Consider the following 21,423-nt stretch of genomic DNA (forward strand, 5'->3'; position numbering starts at 1 on the left):
ACATGCCTACCATGTTGAAGATGCAAAATATTGTTTATTGTGAAACAAACAAGAAATAAGACAAAAAAACAGAAAACTTGAGCGTGCATAACTATTCCCCCCCCCCAAAGTCAATACTTAGTAGAGCCACCTTTTGCAGAAATTACAGCTGCAAGTCTCTTGGGGTATGTCTCTATAAGCTTGACACATCTAGCCACTGGGATTTTTGCCCATGCCTCAAGGCAAAACTGCTCCAGCTCCTTCAAGTTTGATGGGTTCCGCTGGTGTACAGCAAATCTTTAAGTCATACCACAGATTCTCAATTGGATTGAGGTCTGGGCTTTGACTAGGCCATTCCAAGACATTATAATGTTTCCCCTTAAAACACTTGAGTGTTGCTTTAGCAGTATGCTTAGGGTCATTGTCCTGCTGGAAGGTGAACCTCCGTCCCAGTCTTAAATCTCTGGAAGACTGAAACAAGTTTCCCTCAAGAATTTCCCTGTATTTAGCGCCATCCATCATTACTTCAATTCTGACCAAATTCCCAGTCCCTGCCGATGAAAAATATCCCCACAGCATGATGCTGCCACCACCATGCTTCACTCTGGGGATGGTGTTCTCGGGGTGATGAGAGGTGTTGGGTTTGCGCCAGACATAGCATTTTGCTTGATGGCGAAAAAGCTCAATTTTAGTCTCATCTGACCAGAGTACCTTCTTACATATGTTTGGGGAGTCTCCCACATGCCTTTTGGCGAACACCAAACGTGTATTTTTTTTCTTTAAGCAATGACTTTTTTCTGGCCACTCTTCCGTAAAGCCCAGCTCTGTGGCGTGTACGGCTTAAAGTGGTCCTATGGACAGATACTCCAATCTCCGCTGTGGAGCTTTGCAGGGCCTTCAGGGTTTTCTTTGGTCTCTTTGTTGCCTCTCTGATTAATGCCCCCCTTACCTGGTCCGTGAGTCTTTAAAAATAAAAATAAAATTAACACTTTTTTTTTATTTTTCACTTCACCAATTTTGATTATTTTTTGTATGTCCATTACACGAAATCCAAATAAAAATAAATTTAAATTACAGGTTGTAATGCAACAAAATAGGAAAAACGCCAAGGGGGATGAATACTTTTGCAAGGCACTGTACAGAAGATAGCCCTATTTGGTAAAAGACCAAGTCCATATTATGGCAAGAACAGCTCAAATAAGCAAAGAGAAATGAAAGTCCATCATTACTTTAAGACATGAAGGTCAGTCAATATGGACAATTTCAAGAACTTTGAAAGTTTTTTCAAGTGCAGTCGCAAAAAACCATCAAGCGCTATGATGAAACTGGCTCTCATGAGGAACGCCACAGGAATGGAAGACCCAGAGTTACCTCTGCTGCAGAGGATAAGTTCATTAGAGTTACCAGCCTCATAAATTGCAGCCCAAATAAATGCTTCAGAGTTCAAGTAACAGACACATCTCAACATCAACTGTTCAGAGGGGACTGTGTAAATCGGGCCTTCATGATCGAATTGCTGCAAAGAAACCACAACTAAAGGACCAATAAAAATAAGAGACTTGCTTGGGCCAAGAAACATGATCAATGGACATTAGACCAGTGGAAATGTGTCCTTTGGTCTGGAGTCCAAATTGGAGATTTTTGGTTCCAACCGCCGTGTCTTTGTGAGACGCGGTGTGAGTGAACGGATGATCTCTGCATGTGTATTTCCCACGGTAAAGCATGGAGGAGGAGGTGTTATGGTGTGGGGGTGCTTTGCTGGTGACACTGTCTGTGATCTATTTAGAATTCAAGGCACACTTAACCAGCATGGCTACCACAGCATTCTGCAGAGATACGCCATCCCATCTGGTTTGGGCTTAGTGGGACTATCATTTGCTTTTCAACAGGACAATGACCCAACACACCTCCAGGCTGTGTAAAGGCTATTTTACCAAGAAGGAGAGTGATGGAGTGCTGCATCAGATGACCTGGACTACACAATCCCCCGACCTCAACCCAATTGAGATGGTTTGGGATGAGTCGGACCGCAGAGCGAAGGAAAAGCAGCCAACAAGTGCTAAGTGTATGTGGGAACTCCTTCAAGACTGTTGGAAAAGCATTCCAGGTGAAGCTGGTTGAGAGAATGCCAAGAGTGTGCAAAGCTGTCATCAAGGCAAAGGGTGGCTATTTGAAGAATCTCAAATCTCAAATATATTTTGATTTTTTGTAACACTTTTTTGGTTACTACATGATTCCATATGTGTTATTTCATAGTTTTGATGTCTTCACTATTATTCTACAATGTAGAAAATAGTAAAAAATAAAGAACAACCCGAGTAGGTGTGTCCAAACTTTTGACTGGTACTGTATGTATGTATTTATAAAAGATGAATATATGACTGATTAGTATCTTGTTACTACATTTCCCAGCATATTCCAGGAGGACAGAGTAGCTTGGGTGGTAGCATAGAATTAAAAACAACAATTTAATGCATCTCTATGGCTAGTGCAGCTTCTTTTCTCACTAGTGGTAACACTCCGGAATCCTCCACTGACAGCAGTAGATCAATAGTCTAAAGCCAGGAAATAGCTGAGAGGCTGGGAGAGAGCATGGAGACCTCCCCTTACAAGGGCAGACACTGTACAGGCTTTACATCCATCAGTGAAGCCATTATCCTTTCAGTTAATGATTATGGTGTTTGTACCAATGGGATTACACTGGTAATTAACCCTTGGTTGGTGGGCCGTAGCATGGTGGCCTCTGCTGGATCGTACTGATTAGGTCCCAAATGAAAGACAACGGACTGAAACAGGGAGGGTCTACTTGAACTTGTCCAATAAAAAACCTTGTCCTTTGCTAAACGTTTTGCTACAGTGTTGCCTAATGAATGCGACCCTGGCTTCCTGCTCCTGTTCACTCAGGCTAGGTTTGTTCCCCTCACTGTGGGGCTTCTAAAGGCCTCTCAGATTTGTGGATGTGATTGGTTGGGCTTTCATTCCTCCCTCTCTTTCTCCATCTTGTCTCCAGTCTTTTGAGTTCTGACAACAGATGGCCCAACGGTTGCTGTCACCTAACCCTGTCCCCCTCAGCGCTACCCTCTCCCCCTTCAGCAAGAGGCCACACACACACACCCACGCTGACCTATACACAGTACAGTGTGACAGCTCTCAAACTGATAGGCTGATATTTCTGATGCCTAGCTACATTATATGACTCAACTGCCTTCTCTGTCAGTTTGTTCTGCCATTTAAAAAACAACAGCTCAACAAGGCAAAGTCAACAACATTTTGTTAGTTCAACTAATTCAATAAGTGAAGTATTAGCCTACATTACTCTTTCATGTACAAGAAAAAGAGACTCTTTACCGAATCCTCAGATCAGTGCCACCAAGCATTTATATGGTTGATCAACTCTCTCACCAGACCATGGAGACACATGGTCTTGTTCCAGTCTTCCATGCTAGGCCTACCTGTCACATTCCAATGGTGTGTGTGTGTGTGACTGAGAACCCAGAGCCTTTTCCTTTAATCAGTCTCCGCCTCACCCCACACACGACCTGGGACCGGTCCGGCGCCACAACAGACTTTCCCATGATCAGAAGAAGTGGTAGTAGCAGGGCCGTTAGAATTTGAACAATGAATTGTGATTCTATTGGGTAGGGCACGGGCATGGCTGTGGGAGAGCTTTCAATGCAGGGAAAGTGTTGGTTGGTTATTATCTTTTTTCATCTGGGATTGCCTTATACCTTCACAGTGAGGGGAGTCAAGTGGGCTCCACAGGTTATGAAGAGGTTAAATTGAGCAATTATGTGACATGGAGAAACGATTACCAGCCGAAGCCCTTAAGGACTGGATCATAAACTAAATCTGTCTTGTGAGAGAGAGCACTGCTCACCTGCAGCAAATTCTACTGCGGTAAGGAAGCCCTTTCTCCACTGCAATGCACACACACACACACACACACCCCGGCACTCCCTCCTCTTCTACATGCCTGTGAGAACAGTGAGGGGTTGTATGTAAATGTAATCTAGTTGTCATGCAAGCCAGGCCTTGAAGGACAGCCTGTGGTCTGGGCCTAGTCCAAGTCAGGGAGAGGAGAGGACTAAACATGTCCGCTGACTGAAGGGCTTTTCTATAGGAATGTCCTCAGCATTTTTCAAAGGAGAGCGAGGGTAGAGTATGGTAGCCAGTCTAATGGGAGTGGTTGTGTTAGAACATGCTCCCGTACATTTATGAGTGTGTTACACTGTTATTCTCGCTCTCTCAACAAGAAGCACAACATAATTTCACCTCTTTAAGCCCCAAATTCCAGCACTGCCATTTTCCCCCCATTTCTTTACCCGAACCGTCAAAAGTGAAAGCGCAAAAAAACAAAAACATTCTAACTTCCCACACACACACAAACAAATCACCTGCATATTCAGTGACAACCACACCTGCGAGCACTTTCATGCCCAGGCCCCAGAGATGATGGGCTGACCAAGACAAAGGAGATGATTGTGGACTACAGGAAAAAAAAAGAGGACTGAGCACGCCCCCATTCTCATCGACGGGGCTGTAGTGGAACAGGTTGAGAGCTTCTAGTTCCTTGGTGTCCACATCACCAACGAACTATCATGGTCCAAACACACCAAGACAGTCGTGAAGAGGGCACGACAAAGCCTATTCCCCCTCAGGAGACTGAAAAGATTTGGCATGGGTCCTCAGATCCTCAAAAAATTATACAGCTGCACCATCGAGAGCATCCTGACTGGTTGCATCACCGCCTGGTATGGCAACTGCTTGGCCTCCGACCGCAAGGCACTACAGAGGGTAGTGCGTACGGCCCAGTACATCACTGGGGCCAAGCTTCCTGCCATCCAGGACCTCTATACCAGGCGGTGTCAGAGGAAGGCCCTCAAAATTGTCAAAGACTCCAGCCACCCTAGTCATAGACTGTTCTCCCTGCTACCGCACGGCAAGCGGTACCGGAGTGCCAAGTCTAGGTCCAAAAGACTTCTCAACAGCTTCTACCCCCAAGCCATAAGACTCCTGAACAGCTAATCATGGCTACCCGGACTATTTGCACTGCCCCCCCACCCCATCCTTTTTACGCTGCTGCTACTCTGTTAATTATTTATGCATAGTCACTTTAACTCTACCCACATGTACATATTACTTCAACTATCTCAACTAGCCGGTGCCCCCGCACATTGACTCTGCACCGGTACCCCCCTGTGTATATATAGCCTCCCTACTGTTATTTTATTTTACTTCTGCTCTTTTTTTGTTGTTGTTTTATTTTTATAAATGCACTGTTGGTTAAGGGCTGTAAGTAAGCATTTCACTGTAATGTCTGCACCTGTTGTATTCGGCGCATGTGACCAATAAAATTTGATTTGATTTGAAGAAAGAGAGAGTTCAGAACAACAGGGAGGGGCTGATGATAGAGCAAGATGTACTGTACTAGGGCTGCACGATATGGGCAAATACATCAAACTGTGATTTAGATCAAAAGAATTAGGTGAACTGTTGGAATCATAGAAATAAAATGTGTTTTCCGATTATATTTTTTTTTACAATATAATCTTTGAGAACTAACAATTACCAAAATAAAATCTAAAACAGGAAGTATTGAAAATTCCCAAAACAATTAATTTAGCAGTAAAAATGCATAGAAATGCAGGAAATTAGTTTTAAAATTGCTACATTTATCTCAGCTCCATGGAGAAATTTGAAGAATTGCAGGAAATTGGCTTAAAAATGCAAAAGATATGCTACACCACCTAGATTGGGGGGGGCCTTTAAAATGTACCTTAAAATTCAGCTGCGCTGAAGTCTGACTGCGCCCATTACCATGACCCCTGCCACGCCCCCTGCCACGCCCACCACCTAAACCCCTTTTTTATCCAGAAGAAACTCTGCACAACATGAAAAGTTTCTTCCTTGAACATTCAATTTGAGGGAGAGAACATGTGTGACTAACATGAGACATACTGTCCCATGAGAGGAAACACCAAGCTAAGCAAGTGATAGTTGCTTCTCCGTTCACACAGTCCAAACTAAGATTAATATATAGGGCTATGCTACCATTTTCAGTGTGTTGTTCACCCATAATACATAGCCTTACACACAGAAACGCTGAACCACAAGTGCGAACACACTGACTGATTCATCGGGCTGAATCATCGAAACCACAACCACAACGGTTGTTCTCGTGAGCAACTCTGGAACTCATCAGCAAGAATGCACCAAGATCTTCAATGTATCAACTGTCGAGGATAAATATTTTGTATCAAGACTGCAACAATTTAGCTAGAAATACAAGCCAACTTTAAAGTAGATGTTTACAATTTCAACATTCTCTCCTCACTCCAACTCATTGCAACGGTTGCTAAATGTATTCTCGAATGTACTTCAAAGATATTTTTACTCAAGTCTGAGCAAAGACAATCAATTCAGTAAGATTTCTGATTGCAACACAAACTCATTCAGGACTCCTAACGGTGCTTTACCCTTGGAAAGAGATGTCAAACACTGAAATACGGGAGGTGAATGAGAAACAACCTCAGGATAATTCAAGGTAGCAGAACCCATTCATTCTCGGCGGCTGCGGTAATGACTTGACTGATCTGACAGAGGCTCTAACTGTAGTCGGTGGACATAATCACATTAGGGCGACGGGATTCAATAACAAATAAAAAATTTATGTGAGTCAAGGAGGAATAGCTAACTTGTGTAGAAAGAAAAGATTGATGATAACCCTCGCCACACATCTGGAGGCCATCTGAATATGGAAAGCGCAACAGAGGAACAGATAAGCTCCCCCTGAACCTTTGATAAGACACAGTATGAAACCTCTGGTCTGTTCTACAGAGGAACCGGATATGTGGTCAACTATACCATTTCAATTAAAGTAAATACAGCAAATAAATACTCATGCAATTGTTCCATTCACACACCCTGAATTGTCTAGAATGGACATGAAATTAACCTGATGAAATTATTCTGAAATGGTCCATGAAATGGTCAGTAGATGCCAGTCAGTAGTGTAACGGTCAGTAGCGCAGTCAGCATTCTCACCTGAGGGAGTAGGTATATCCTGTGTTCTCTGGAGCACACTGTGGAGGGGTGTATGTGTGTAGGCGAGAAAAATCCATGGTCATTCTCCGATCAGACTGCAAGAGTCAGGGTGGAAGGGAGAGAGGGCTCTTTAGGCCATGGCACGACAGATGAGGCATTATCATTCTAACACACCTGCAAAGGCATGCATTACACACACGCACACACTGAATGGTTCAGCTTGTCTCTCGACACTAGCAATGTTTAGATCCAGTAACAAGTTGATTTACTTTCCCTCAGAGCAATAGCATAGTCCTACAAACACTCACTAGTTAGCATACAAACAAACTATTCCACACACGTAACCCACATACTACACCTCTCGGGTGAATATTATACAATCTCTCTCTGTGCCTCCACAGCACAATCCCACATTAGACCCAATCTACTTGGCTTCACTCCAAGAAAACCTAGGCAGCAGTAGCTGCTCTGGAGAGTCCCAGAGCCCAGGCAGGCAGGCAGACATGTGAGTAATGAGAACAGTTAACATTATAATATCCCCTAGCACACAATAATACAGCCCTGCTCTGCTCTGTTCTGCGGAATAGACTTGGCCAACCTCCTTCCCCTGCATTACGGCTGCGGCCTGTTGACGACGAGCGCTTCGGAAGGCAGGCAGCAGGGTTAGGTAATGAATGGAACTCCTCTTCTCTTTCTGTAGTTCAGCAGCTGTGGGCTGACGGTGACCAGTGGAGACAGGACAGAAGACAATGGGAGTCTCTCTCAGGCAAGGCAACCAGCCAAAATACCAGACTGACTCCCTCTCAGGCACGGCACCCCGCCCAATACCAGACTGACTGGGGAAAACAGGCTCTCTCCCTTCAGAGAGTAGCACATGCAGAGGTGGAGCTATAGGCCCAACCCTGGTAATGGCCGGGATACACCTGGCCAGGTAGATGCCTGGGGCCTGTTCAAGATGGTGGGGTGCAAATAACATTACAGAATGTTTGTGTAGGAGAGGAGTATACATAATTGTCTGTCATATAGAATAAGGAGGGAATTTTGCCAGTTCTATACATTAGCCTACATTTCTGTCTGCAACATTGTGAGCCCTGCACACTCCCAGACTCAACTCCAGGAAGATGGCAAGCGTGGGACACAGTAATCTATAAGGTACTCAATGGAACATGACCCCGTGAGAGGTCAGGAGAGCGCTAACATGAAACCTATTTAAACCCTCAGAGTCAAATATATAGTAACCTAACAGGTACTATAGAGGGTACATGACAGGGATGTATTTGGTTGTGGTGATTAGTTTAGTCTATTCAAAACAGAGGGAAATCAATAAATTGAGCTGAAACACTAATGTATTGATTTTAACTATGGGTCTACAACATACAACATCTAGCCTTGAAGTAGACTCAAACAGCAAGCTTGCGTCTCAAATATGCACAGAATTCAATGGTTACACAATTCAGCGGGTTGGTTTGAATGACTCAGCTTCCGCTGATAAGTTACAGTAGGATGGCCCTGCAAGTTCCTACCCACGTCATAACTTCCTACAACAAACCCTGAGCCATGCTGATACTACAGTAGCTAAGGAAGCACCCCTGCAACCTGGTTAAGGTTATATACTATTATAGAGGTTGTACTAAATAAGAGGGAGCACTATAGAGGGAACAGATGGTATTCCCCAAAATCTGCCAAATCAGAGGGACTACTGCCTGGTAATCTTAACCACAGGTCAAATCTACTTGTAAATACAAAGGCCCAAAACAGGGATAAATAATCATGAAAACCCATGTGGAGATGTTAATTCTCCTGGATTAGTTGGTTTGATTGGTGGCCTGTTTTTGGCAATCCTTCAGGATGCAGAAGTTACTGGACTTTCCAAGTTCAGGAAAATAACTATATAAGCCCTCCTCCTGTGTGTTCAAAGCTGAATTATTTTGAGATTGCAGAGCTGAGGTGGGAACCAACTTCAGAAACATGTTTCACCCACCATCCAATGTATCACAACCACCATAAAAGAGCAATTTGTCATCCTCCATTTTTGCTTTTACAAGCCATCATCCCAGGGGTCATGGCTAGAAAGGATTCAGCTTTTGTCAAATTCACATCAAAAGTAGATTATTATTTTCATTTTAGCTAACCTAATTATTTTTCTAACCTTAACCTAATTATCCTAACATGCTACATTAATTATCCTAATCTGCTGCATAAATTCTCCTAACCTGCTACAAAAAGTAATATCTGACAAAACCTGTATCCTTTCTCGTCAAAACCCTTCCCAGGTTTAGCTCGTATAATCTTGCAAAGGGCACGACTTATGAACTTATAGTTGAGAGACAGGCTGAACACAAACAGCACAGGCACACTCACTATCCCAGGCTCGCTCCCTCTCTCTCTCTCACACACACACACACACACTATAGAGCAGGGTTTCCCAAACTCGGTCCTGGCACCCCCGGGTGCACGTTTTGTTTTTTTGCCATAGCACTACACAGCTGATTCAAATAACCAACTCATAATCAAGCTTTGATTATTTGAATCAGCTGCGTAGTGCTAGGGCAAAAACCAAAACATGCGGGGGAAACCCTCTTATAGAGAACCACAGTATGAGTCATAATACCCATAAAACCTAGTGGTCAAACAGGGAAATGGTTCCAATAGTTTAGATAAAAGTCACCTTGTCCAAGAGAGATTTACTTGGTTATCAAAATGGCATGCCAGGGTAAGCCTACATGAAACACAGCCCTTATTTAAATAAAATAAAAAAATAAAATTATTTTAAGTGTTTCTAAAATCCCCTATGGGAAAAATGTATGGTAGAAAAAACGATTGGCACCATGTCCCTGTTTGACCACTAGGTTTTATGGGTATTATGATATCTCCACCGTGGGGCTCTATAGAAACCTTTCTCAAATTGCATGTTTTTTTGTAAACTGTCTCCTTTTCACAGAACAGTAGGTGACACGCTAGGTAAAAATAATGATATCGAATTGTTGATTCTGCACAAGTCGTGTTTTCGATATTTCAAAATGTGTACTTCCATTTCAATGTGTGCAATTGGAGCAGCAAAAGTCTAATTTCCAAATATGAATGCATGTCCGAGTGACCTATAAACTCCGTGAAAGTCTAGTATTGCCTAATGCTAATTTTAGACGGCAATATTTAGACAACGCAGACACTGACATTAATGTTGCGTTTATAACATACATATCAAATGTAGGCTCTCATTGTGCAGATACTGAGGGTAATATAAAGCAAACGTATTGAACCTAAGGTCGCAGTTAACCTATGTGAAACAATGAATCAGGCCCGAGGTTCTGTTCGCTGTCAAAACATAATTCTGGATAAAGGAGCCAGAGAAGCACTAACGTTACAAACTGGAAAATAAAATGCGCGTTAATTTCTAATAAATTCTATTTTATGGCTACAAATATATAAAAAAAAACTGAAGATAAAACGATATAATTCTAATAATATCGTGTGTAACTTCTACTTGCCCATCAGATAAGAGTCCATATATGTTATTCTTAAGAGCGTAATCCAGTTGAAAAAGATCCACACATTTCTGTCTTGGAAGATGCGCTAACTTCACACCGCATCTCGAGGCGTTTATTCCAGGTATGGAACGGTCGGGGTGCGTTCGATGATCCTAACCCAGATACCAGATACCAGAACAATATTTATCCGTGAACATACACAAAAGTTTGCAAGTTGAAAATGTGTGTGTGTACGTAATTCTCAGTCACTACAAGCAGAATTCCAAAATGGCTTCCCAGACGTAACAAAGCCAGAAGGATCGCAGCAGAGTTGTTCCTCTCTCTCCCAGACCCGCTATTGTCAGTCATGGCGCACACTGAATCTATTTGAGTAAAATGAAATTGCTGCATCCCACCCTCCACTACTGTAACTTCTCCCATCGGATGAGAGTTGAACTGGGAGTTGTGATCCAAGTATTATAGATATACTGATAAGCTAAAGCGTAATACTGAATATTATTTAGTATAAAATAAATCAAAATCACAGAGTAAAAATACTAGAGGTACAGAATACACAAAAAATAAAGCACGTTTTTTGTCTCAGGACTAAAGATCTCATTAACTACATGACTAGGGCTCTTATACAAAACTAGAAATAATCTATAACTGGACAGTATAATGCAATCTGGGAGACTACTGCTACTGCACATTCAATGTATCATTTGCACAACACGTTCTACTCATTCAGATACATGTTCATAACACATTCATGATCCATCAACTGTTTTTTTCCATCACCTCTCCAGGACAGAACTCCTACATCTGAGGATAACTATTCATGTAAATGGTTGACCACAGGACAGAGAGTAGTGTTTTCTCTGTGAGGTCAAAAACATTCATGTTGGGCCAAACTCAAGTCCTAACCAATGCAAGTGAATTCATATAATAATATGCCATTTAGCAGACGCTTTTATCCAAAGCGACTTACAGTCATGCGTGCATACATTTTTGTGTTTGGGTGGTCCCAGGGATCGAACCCACTACCTTGGCGTTACAAGCGCCGTGCTCTACCAGCTGAGCTACAGAGGACCACATGCATCCATGACGGCGTAGTGTGTTACTAATGGTTTTCATGCATACATACATACATACATACATACAGTGGGGAGAACAAGTATTTGATACACTGCCGATTTTGCAGGTTTTCCTACTTACAAAGCATGTAGAGGTCTGTAATTTTTATCATAGGTACACTTCAACTGTGAGAGACGGAATCTAAAACAAATATCCTGAAAATCACATTGTATGATTTTTAAGTAATTAATTTGCATTTTATTGCATGACATAAGTATTTGATCACCTACCAACCAGTAAGAATTCCGGCTCTCACAGACCTGTTAGTTTTTCTTTAAGAAGCCCTCCTGTTCTCCACTCATTACCTGTATTAACTACACCTGTTTGAACTCGTTACCTGTATAAAAGACACCTGTCCACACACTCAATCAAACAGACTCCATCCTCTCCACAATGGCCAAGACCAGAGAGCTGTGTAAGGACATCAGGGATAAAATTGTAGACCTGCACAAGGCTGGGATGGGCTACAGGACAATAGGCAAGCAGCTTGGTGAGAAGGCAACAATTGTTGGCGCAATTATTAGAAAATGGAAGAAGTTCAAGATGACGGTCAATCAACCTCGGTCTGGGGCTCCATGCAAGATCTCACCTCGTGGGGCATCAATGATCATGAGGAAGGTGAGGGATCAGCCCAGAACTACACGGCAGGACCTGGTCAATGACCTGAAGAGAGCTGGGACCACAGTCTCAAAGAAAACCATTAGTAACACACTACGCCGTCATGGATTAAAATCCTGCAGCGCACGCAAGGTCCCCCTGCTCAAGCCAGCGCATGTCCAGGCCCGTCTGAAGTTTGCCAATGACCATCTGGATGATCCAGAAGAGGAATGGGATAAGGTAATGTGGTCTGATGAGACAAAAATAGAGCTTTTTGGTCTAAACTCCACTCGCCGTGTTTGGAGGAAGAAGAAGGTGGAGTCCAACCCCAAGAACACCATCCCAACCGTGAAGCATGGAGGTGGAAACATAATTCTTTGGGGATGCTTTTCTGCAAAGGGGACAGGACGACTGCACCGTATTGAGTGGAGGATGGATGGGGCCATGTATCGCGAGATCTTGGCCAACAACCTCCTTCCCTCAGTAAGAGCATTGAAGATGGGTCGTGGCTGGGTCTTCCAGCATGACAACGACCCGAAACACACAGCCAGGGCAACTAAGGAGAGGCTCCGTAAGAAGCATCTCAAGGAGTGGCCTAGCCAGTCTCCAGACCTGAACCCAATAGAACATCTTTGGAGGGAGCTGAAAGTCAGTATTGCCCAGCGACAGCCCTGAAACCTGAAGGATCTGGAGAAGGTCTGTATGGAGGAGTGGGCCAAAATCCCTGCTGCAGTGTGTGCACACCTGGTCAAGACCTACAGGAAACGTATGATCTCTGTAATTGCAAACAAAGGTTTCTGTACCAAATATTAAGTTCTGCTTTTCTGATGTATCAAATACTTATGTCATGCAATAAAATGCAAATTAATTACTTAAAAATCATACAATGTTATTTTCTGGATTTTTGTTTTAGATTCCGTCTCTCACAGTTGAAGTGTACCTATGATAAAAATTACAGACCTCTACATGCTTTGTAAGTAGGAAAACCTGCAAAATCGGCAGTGTATCAAATACTTGTTCTCCCCACTGTACAGACAGACAGTGAAATCAGTTACAGTACTGCTTCTAAATTGATATAATATTTCAAATAAGGGTTTAATAATCCTAAAACACTGAACTCAATGAAGTCTACCAACACATCATTTTCACTGATGGCCTGTTTTTACACAGATTACAACCCAAATATCAAATCCAGATAAGCTGAGAAATTGAGCCTCATCAATAATTAATTTGGCCTCCAAGGAACCTCTTGAATCAAGATTTAGAAAATAGTCACGAGACCAATACAACAGGATATATGCAACAGGGCAGTGGCACATTACATGCAGCCAAGTCTACATGTCCATGCCATGAAAGTGGTCCAGCATCAGTCTCCTCCAACTTCATAGGACTACTGCGCTACCTACTGTCTGTGATATTGTACTACATGGTGATGTACCCTGTCACCCAAGACGTTTGAACCAATCACAGGGCCTTGGAAGATTGACAGGGGAAGCGAAAGGTGTCATCTCTGGTGTCTAGTTGGACATAGAGGCAGTGTGGTTTAGGGATAACATTCCAGGAGTGGTTGACGCACGTCCCTTGAATCGAATGATAGATGGAAAGAAGGAGCAAAGCCTATCAGTTTTACTGTCCTTTGATGAAGCGCTTCTCCCAACTTATGTAAAACTTGGATATGTGAGATATGCAGTGAGACCACATGTACAGAAGCCGCTGCAGTGTTACAAATGTAAAAACTTTGGACACGTGTTTGTCGAAGGAATAAATATGTCGTAGATGAAGAGTCAGATGAAGCATGTTGCTGTAATTGTGATGGGAATCACTGTAAGGATGAAGGAGGTCGCAGTAGCTAGGATCAGTGCTATCTAACAGGTCTCCTATGTGGAGGCAGTGAAAATAGCTGATAGAGATGAGATGGTAGTGGATGTCCCACAGTCTGCAGTGAATGCCGTGCAGGAGAAGGATCCCGACACACTAACAGTGAAGAAGGTGGACTTTGTTGCGTTAATAGCGCAAGTGATACATTGCACTAGTCAAACTAATTTAAAAAATCTAAGAAGTTAGAAATCATTGTGAAGGCGGCAAATAGATTTCTGGATCTCCAGGACTTTACAGCAGAAATGTTACAAGGAATTCTGAATGAAGAGGTTCCCCCCTCCCAGGTTCCTGAGCCTGTGTAGGGATCTGAATAGACATTTAAATCTGACTGAAAGAGTACAGTTTTTGGTTTTTGTTCGAAATTCTGGGTTAGTTATTAAGAGAATATAATGGTATAGAAAGGGCGTGACCGGCCTCACTCCAGTACAGTAGCGGGCAGTGTATGCACCTGTTAGTTGATTGCGATCCGCTATAAAAACTCGAAGAAGAAGACTACAGGGGAAGCAGTAGGCTGGGTTACCGCGAGATGTTAAATTCAAAGTAAATCTAGTTCAATTGGAGATGACAAAAACATAATTTTACATTTACGTCATTTAGCAGACGCCCTTATCAAGAGCGACTTACAAATTGTATATGTAGGTAGTTACCCTGTCAACATAAACTTCAATGATGCACACACCGTTCCAGTTTAGATAATTGGTGCACTGGTCAATAATTACGAAATCTTCTTGGTCAGGAGAAAGAAATCAAGCGCATGCAACCATGGTGGCTGGTCGTGCAGCCTTGATGTGCTAGCTAGCTTGCTAACGTCATACCAAATATTGTGGTTATACCTTCTCGTATTCTAACGTTACTTTTCTGTTTTCTAAGTACAGTACTACTTGCACGTATAATCCAACACGTATGCCTACACTTAGCACGTCCCATATAACAAGTTACTGGTAGTAGACACCACTAGTCTGCACGTGGGACTATTGCCAAACTAGCTAACGTTTACTGTACTTACACTCGGCGCTGGTTGTCAAATCCACAGGTTGTTGTGAGGATGAACGACGGTCTGTCTGTGGCTGTTCAGTTATCCACCAAATTCAGTTCAAGGAAGTAAAATGTTGCTACCAAGTCAATGCATGGCAAGCCTGCCTAAAAAGTAGCTAATGTTCGGTTTGCCCTTTCCCCGACTGGCACAGTAATATTTTCCGCTGCTCAAACTGACATCACATGGAGGAGAGCAATAATTAACCGCGTTTCAAATCACTCCTTTTTAGGTCAAAATGCCCATATATAGTAGCTGTTAGCCGTGTGCAGCCAGAGCTGTAGCGCCGCTGGCTGGATGGATGGATGGTTTCAGCATCTGTTCTTCCTCTCTGTTAACACTGTTTGTTTTGGTAAATAACAATACGTTTTTTAAATATAGAGAGTGTTACCTATAAACAAATGAACTACCTGTAACTTACGTATAACCCCATTACATAGCCTTTATACACCGTTTATAAAGAGTACCTTAATATAAACTATACTCTTTTTAAACTGGCCTATATACAGTGAGGGAAAAATATATATATATACTTATTTCCCTCATTAAAATGCAAATCAATTTATAACATTTTTGACATGCGTTTTTCTGGATTTTTTTTTTGTTATTCTGTCTCTCACTGTTCAAATAAACCTACCATTAAAATGATAGACTGATCATTTCTTTGTCACTGGGCAAACGTACAAAATCAGCAGTGGATCAAATACTTTTTTCCCTCACTGTAGGCCTACTGTGTGAAATCATTAAGACTATCAGTAGAGAGTGCACTGTATCCTATGACAAATAAACAATCAGCACACCATCCCTTGAAGAGGTAGGCTAGATTACCAGTAATATAGAGTAAATAATTGTGTTTTGTGAATCAATTTGTGTTATATGCCAATGGAAAGACTTGTGGAGGAAACTTACTAGCCTACTGTGAGATAAAACCTGTAGGGCAGGCCACATGTCATATGAGGAATGTTGGTGATGCTGATCCTATTGTTGTAGTTACCTACCTGAGGTCACATGACTAGAACGTTGCATAGGTTGTGTGAGAACAACCGACTAGGTGAAAGATCTGTCGATGTACCCTTGAGCAAGGCACTTAACCCTAATTGCTCCTGTAAGTCACTCTGGATAAGAGTGTCTGCTAAATTACTAAAATGTAAAATGTAAATGTAAACTATCTCACTCACTAGGATCACTTTTGACAGGATTATAGACAATTTACTACACAGTATGAGGAACTTGTTGCTCTTTGTTTGTTTGTTTGAGCTGCTTGCTGCACAGACTGACGATGTGGATTGTTGTAAGTAGCCTACACACCTTTGTTAAAAATGTGTCTTCTGACAAGCCCATTTGAAAGATTTGTTTTTTAAATGATTACCTACTAACATCTAGTACTGGACTGTATATGGCTCTTATGTATCTGTGCTCTCTTTCTGCAGATACCTATTGTGAGAGTTGCTTGACTACAGCCCAAGGTAGGATTGATATGCCTGTTTTCATTCATGTGAAGTGTGTTCAAGAGGGCTAGTAGACCGTCATGGAAGGTATTGTTGTTACACTCTTGCTACATTTAACAGCATCAGACCAGGCATGGTTGCTACACTCTTGCTACATTTAACCACAGTGTGACAACAGAAGGCATTTGCTTGATCCTCAGACATAGAAATAGTTACATTTACATTTACTCATTTAGCAGACGCTCTTATCCAGAGCGACTTACAAATTGGTGCATTCACCTTATAGCCAGTGGGATAGCCACTTTACAATATGTTTTTTAATTTTTTTAATTAGAATTATTAGAGTTAGAGTTATTAGAATAATTGATTCATGCTCTTTTTTTCTTCTTCCAGAAATTGAGAGCATCTTGAAGAAATACACAGCAGAGTCCAGACGGGATGTAGTTGAGAAGCTGGTCAGTGGTGCTGTGTGTGGAACCGCTCCTTTCCACAAGAATGGTCAACTTTCCAAAGAAAATATGAAAACATCCTGCAAGCACCTATTTGGTAATAATGTGAATGTGTGTTCAGTATTGTTAAGTTGCGTCAATTCAAATCTGGTATTAGGAACAAAAGAGGTCAATACACGTCTTCTAAAATAGACTAGTATTTTAATTAATGCAAAACACTTCAATGGTAAATATGATGTTCGTATATACGGGTCCACTGAAATACCACGCAGGGCACTCAGAGAACTAAGCCATTGTTATGAGTTCTTCTTAAAATACTCTGACAGAGATAGTTCCCGCTCCCTGCTGGCCAATCAGAGTAGAGACTGAGCGTGGTTTAGACTTACTCAGCCTATCCGTTGGCGCACAGGCTGGTCCCAGACCCTTGGCGCTCCACTGTTGCCAGGTGTCTAGTTGTTTTGCAACTTATCCAGAAAGTCAGCACTTTTGCAGTACACGTCCTTAGACGGTTCACAGATCACAAAGAGGCAGTGTGTATGTGTCTGTGAGAATCACAAGTTCTTATCTCATCCTACCCCCTAACGTTCCTCACATGAATCACAGCTTGTTATGTGAAACAATTTATATCAGTACAGTACAAACCCAATATGTTTAATCATTAATGCATTCCTTCTAAGCTAGTCATCACATCTAGATCCCCACAGTATCTTGCATAATATTTCCGACAAATGGACGTGTCACGTTCGTTTAAGGACGGGTCAGACCAAGGTGCAGCGTGAAATGCGTACATGTTTATTTCACCGATAAACACACTAACGAGTGCCAATAGGCTGCCTAAGTATGATCCCCAATCAGAGACAACGAGCGACAGCTGTCTCTGATTGGGAATCACACCCGGCCAAACATAGACATACAATCCTAGAATGAAAACATAGAAAACACAACATAGAACACCACACCCTGACTCAACATACAAGAGTCCCATAAGTCAGGGCGTGACAGGACGTTTATAATGTTATTGGACAATGTGTGACAACTCTTCAGATGTGCACCATGAGGAGTTCCGTACAGCGTTGCTGGGTAGAGAAGCAGAATGTCTGGACATTGCCCTTTGTTAGGAGCATTCCGCTGCCTGTGTTGGAGTGAAACAACATTCTTTCCAGGTAGGTTTATTTATATTTATTTTGAGTATCATTCTTCAAGTTCAAGTTTATTATGCCATTTGTAGTTTTCGGAATACATACATAGGAACATGTTTTGTGAGAGCTCTGAGCTTTGTGCTTCCAGCTGTATTAATTGACAAATCCCTCTGTCCTCCTGTTTGTAGGAGAACAATGCCAACAAACCCTTTAGGGACAGTCACATTGAGGCTCTACTGCGGGACAATCAGGCGATTCTGCGTACAGTACATCCTGTTCGCAACACTGCATCAAAAGACGAGCTGTAACGTGCAAAATTGGTTGATTGTCAAGCTGTCCTATGACCCACAACCATAATTTGCCTGTGTGAGGGCGCTGTCTTGTGGACATAATGCATATTGTAGGCGATGTCAGATGCAAAGGGCCATTGAAATACACTACCAGTCAAAAGTTTGGAAACACCTATTCTTTCAAGGGTTTTTCTTTATTTAAAAAAAATGTTTTACATGCCTTTGCTTGATTACAGCTTTGCACACTCTTGGCAATCCCTCAACCAGCTTCATGAGGTAGTCACCTGGAATGCATTTCAATGAACAGGTGTGCCTTCTTAAAAGTTAATAATGTGGAATTTATTTCCTTAATGCATTTGAGCCAATCAGTTGTGTTGTGACAAGGTAGGGGGGGTATACAGAAGATAGCCCTATTTGGTAAAAGACCAAGTCCAGATTATGGCAAGAACAGCTCAAATATGCAAAGAGAAACGACAGTCCATCATTACTTTAAGACATGAAGGTCAGTCAATACGGAACATTTCAAGAACTTTGAAAGTTTCTTCAAGTGCAGTCGCAAAAACCATCAAGCGCTATGATGAAACTGGCTCTCATGAGGACCACCACAGGAATGGAAGACCCAGAGTTACCTCTGCTGCAGAGGAAAAGTTCATTAGAGTTACCAGCCTCAGAAATTGCAGGCCTCCAGGCTGTGTAAGGGCTATTTTATTAAGAAGGAGAGTGATGGAGTGCTGCATCAGATGACCTGGCCTCCACAATCCACCGACCACCACCCAATTGAGATGGTTTGGGATGAGTCGGACGGCAGAGTGAAGGAAAAGCCGCCAACAAGTGCTCAGCATACAGTGGGGAAAAAAAGTATTTAGTCAGCCACCAATTGTGCAAGTTCTCCCACTTAAAAAGATGAGAGAGGCCTGTAATTTTCATCATAGGTACACGTCAACTATGACAGACAAAATGAGAAGAAAAAAATCCTAAAAATCACATTGTAGGATTTTTAATGAATTTATTTGCAAATTATGGTGGAAAATAAGTATTGGTGGCTGACTAAATACTTTTTTCCCCCACTGTATGTGGGAACTCCTTCAAGCCTGTTGTAAAAGCATTCCAGGTGAAGCTGGTTGAGAGAATGCCAAGAGTGTACAAAGCTGTCATCAAGGTGAAGGGTGGCTATTTATAAAATCTTAAATATAAGATATAATTTTATTTATTACTTTTTTGCTTACTACATGATTCCATATGTGTTATTTCACAGTTTTGATGTCTTCACTATTATTCTACAATGTAGAAAATAGTAAAAATAAAGAAAAACCCTTGAATGAGTAGGTTTGTCCAAACTTTTGACTGGAACTGTAAATGTTCATGTGTGTCATCATGTTATACTTCAGAGAACATGGTTTAAAGCTTAAATCATAATACGTTCAGTGGCAACCTGTCATTCAGGGCAGGTGGGGCAGAGCCCTACCTGTTTTGATCCCAACCTGTTTAGAAAAAAAAAAGATTTATATATATATATATATATATATATACACTTTTTTGTTGTTGCCTGTTTTGCATGTTATTTTGGCATTAATACGTGTCACATATCAGTTTGCAAACAATACAAAAACAAAAACAAATCATTGAGTTAATAAAGCCACATACAAACATGGTCTCTTTTTTGCTTTCTTGAGTAAGGCAGCTCCAAAATGCAGGTGTAGGGGTTGGTAATGTTCTCTAGATGTGCCGTGATTGGCTCAGTGTTCTGTCACTAATGGGGACACTACGTCACGCGAATCTACAGGGAGAGCTCGAAAATTCAAGCCCCAAGGGTGCTGCCATAGAGTTACATTAGAAGTGCCCATCCAAGAAGGCTCAAGGTCTGAGTGGCGCAGTGGTCTAAGGCACTGCATCGCAGTGCTAACTGTGCCACTAGAGATCCTGGTTCGAATCCAGGCTCTGTCACAGCCGGCCGCGACCGGGAGACTCATGGGCGGCGCACAATTGGCCCAGCGTCGTCCAGGGTAGGGGAGGGAATGGCCGGCAGGGATGTAGCTCAGTTGAAAGAGCATGGCGTTTGCAATGCCAGGGTTGTGGGTTCGATTCCCACGGGGGGCCAGTATAAAAAAAATATATATATATGTATTCACTAACTGTAAGTCGCTCTGGATAAGAGCGTCTGCTAAATGACTAAAATGTAAATGTAATGTAAATGTCATTGGCCACAGATAAAATGACATCAAATCACCTTATATCTACCGTAGCTTTGATTGGACTGATCATGTCAACATCATACTTTCAAAATCTTAGCTCGCAAGCTAGACAAGCAGTCATAATCGTGAATCAAGTCGACAATCTACTGGCAAATCCTTTTCAATCCTTGTAATATGAAGATAAATCATAGATAAAACGTATCGGTGCTCATCGGCCATTGGACATAAACATTACACAACAAGTTGGAAATCGCAAATTCAACAATGAGTGGTTTGCAAGCGTTGCAAAGCAATCACTAGCCTGCTATTCAGTGGAGTGGGTGTGTGGTCCAAGTCTGGGTTTAAGGGTCTCTTTTCCAAGCTTAAATGGATAAACTTTTACATGCAACACCATGGGCCAGAAAATATTGACTACATTGGCCATGCTGTCAATCCAGCATGACTTCTGCTGCGTTCAAAACAACTGGAAACTCGGAACTGTGAAATCTCAGACTTCAGTGAGTTCAAGACAACTGGGAACTCAGAAAAAAACGAGCTCTGACTGGGAAAATACATTTTGAACGGTCATCCAACTCGGAATTCCAAGTTGGGAACTCAGGCCTCTTTCTAGAGCTCCGACCTGAAGGTCACTGACGTCATGATTCGAATTTGTTTTTTTCAGAGTTCCCAGTTGTCTTGAAAGCACCATAAATCCAGAGAATGCCAGACTTTGATGACAAAGTTTGATGACGAAATTTGCCCACAAGAAGGACCGCCACGCCACCTTCCTGTTC

At 42.2% G+C, this 21,423-nt stretch overlaps 1 protein-coding gene across 3 annotated transcripts in view; it reads right to left on the reverse strand.

The window, feature by feature from the left end:
- The window catches only part of LOC311104459 (SUN domain-containing protein 1-like), a 41,226-nt gene extending 30,447 nt beyond the window's left edge, over nucleotides 1-10,779 (reverse strand). Inside the window, exons 1-2 of one of the 3 annotated variants that reach the window (XM_084146301.1) lie at nucleotides 10,512-10,779; nucleotides 7,024-7,118 (exon numbers count right to left, since the gene is read on the reverse strand). Coding sequence is in view for 1 of the 3 variants with exons in the window: in XM_084146299.1 (XP_084002425.1) it covers nucleotides 7,024-7,106 (83 nt within the window). In the remaining 2 variants the exon portion in view is untranslated. Of the gene's footprint in view, nucleotides 1-7,023; nucleotides 7,119-7,621; nucleotides 7,862-10,511 lie in introns of those variants that run through there. The other 2 variants (XM_084146299.1, XM_084146300.1) reach the window with 2 other exon arrangements.
- Between the last annotated feature and the right edge of the window lie 10,644 nt (nucleotides 10,780-21,423).

Source organism: Coregonus lavaretus (genome assembly GCF_964263955.1).
Source record: "Coregonus lavaretus genome assembly, chromosome: 28".
In the NCBI taxonomy this organism is placed as follows: Eukaryota; Metazoa; Chordata; class Actinopteri; order Salmoniformes; family Salmonidae; genus Coregonus; species Coregonus lavaretus.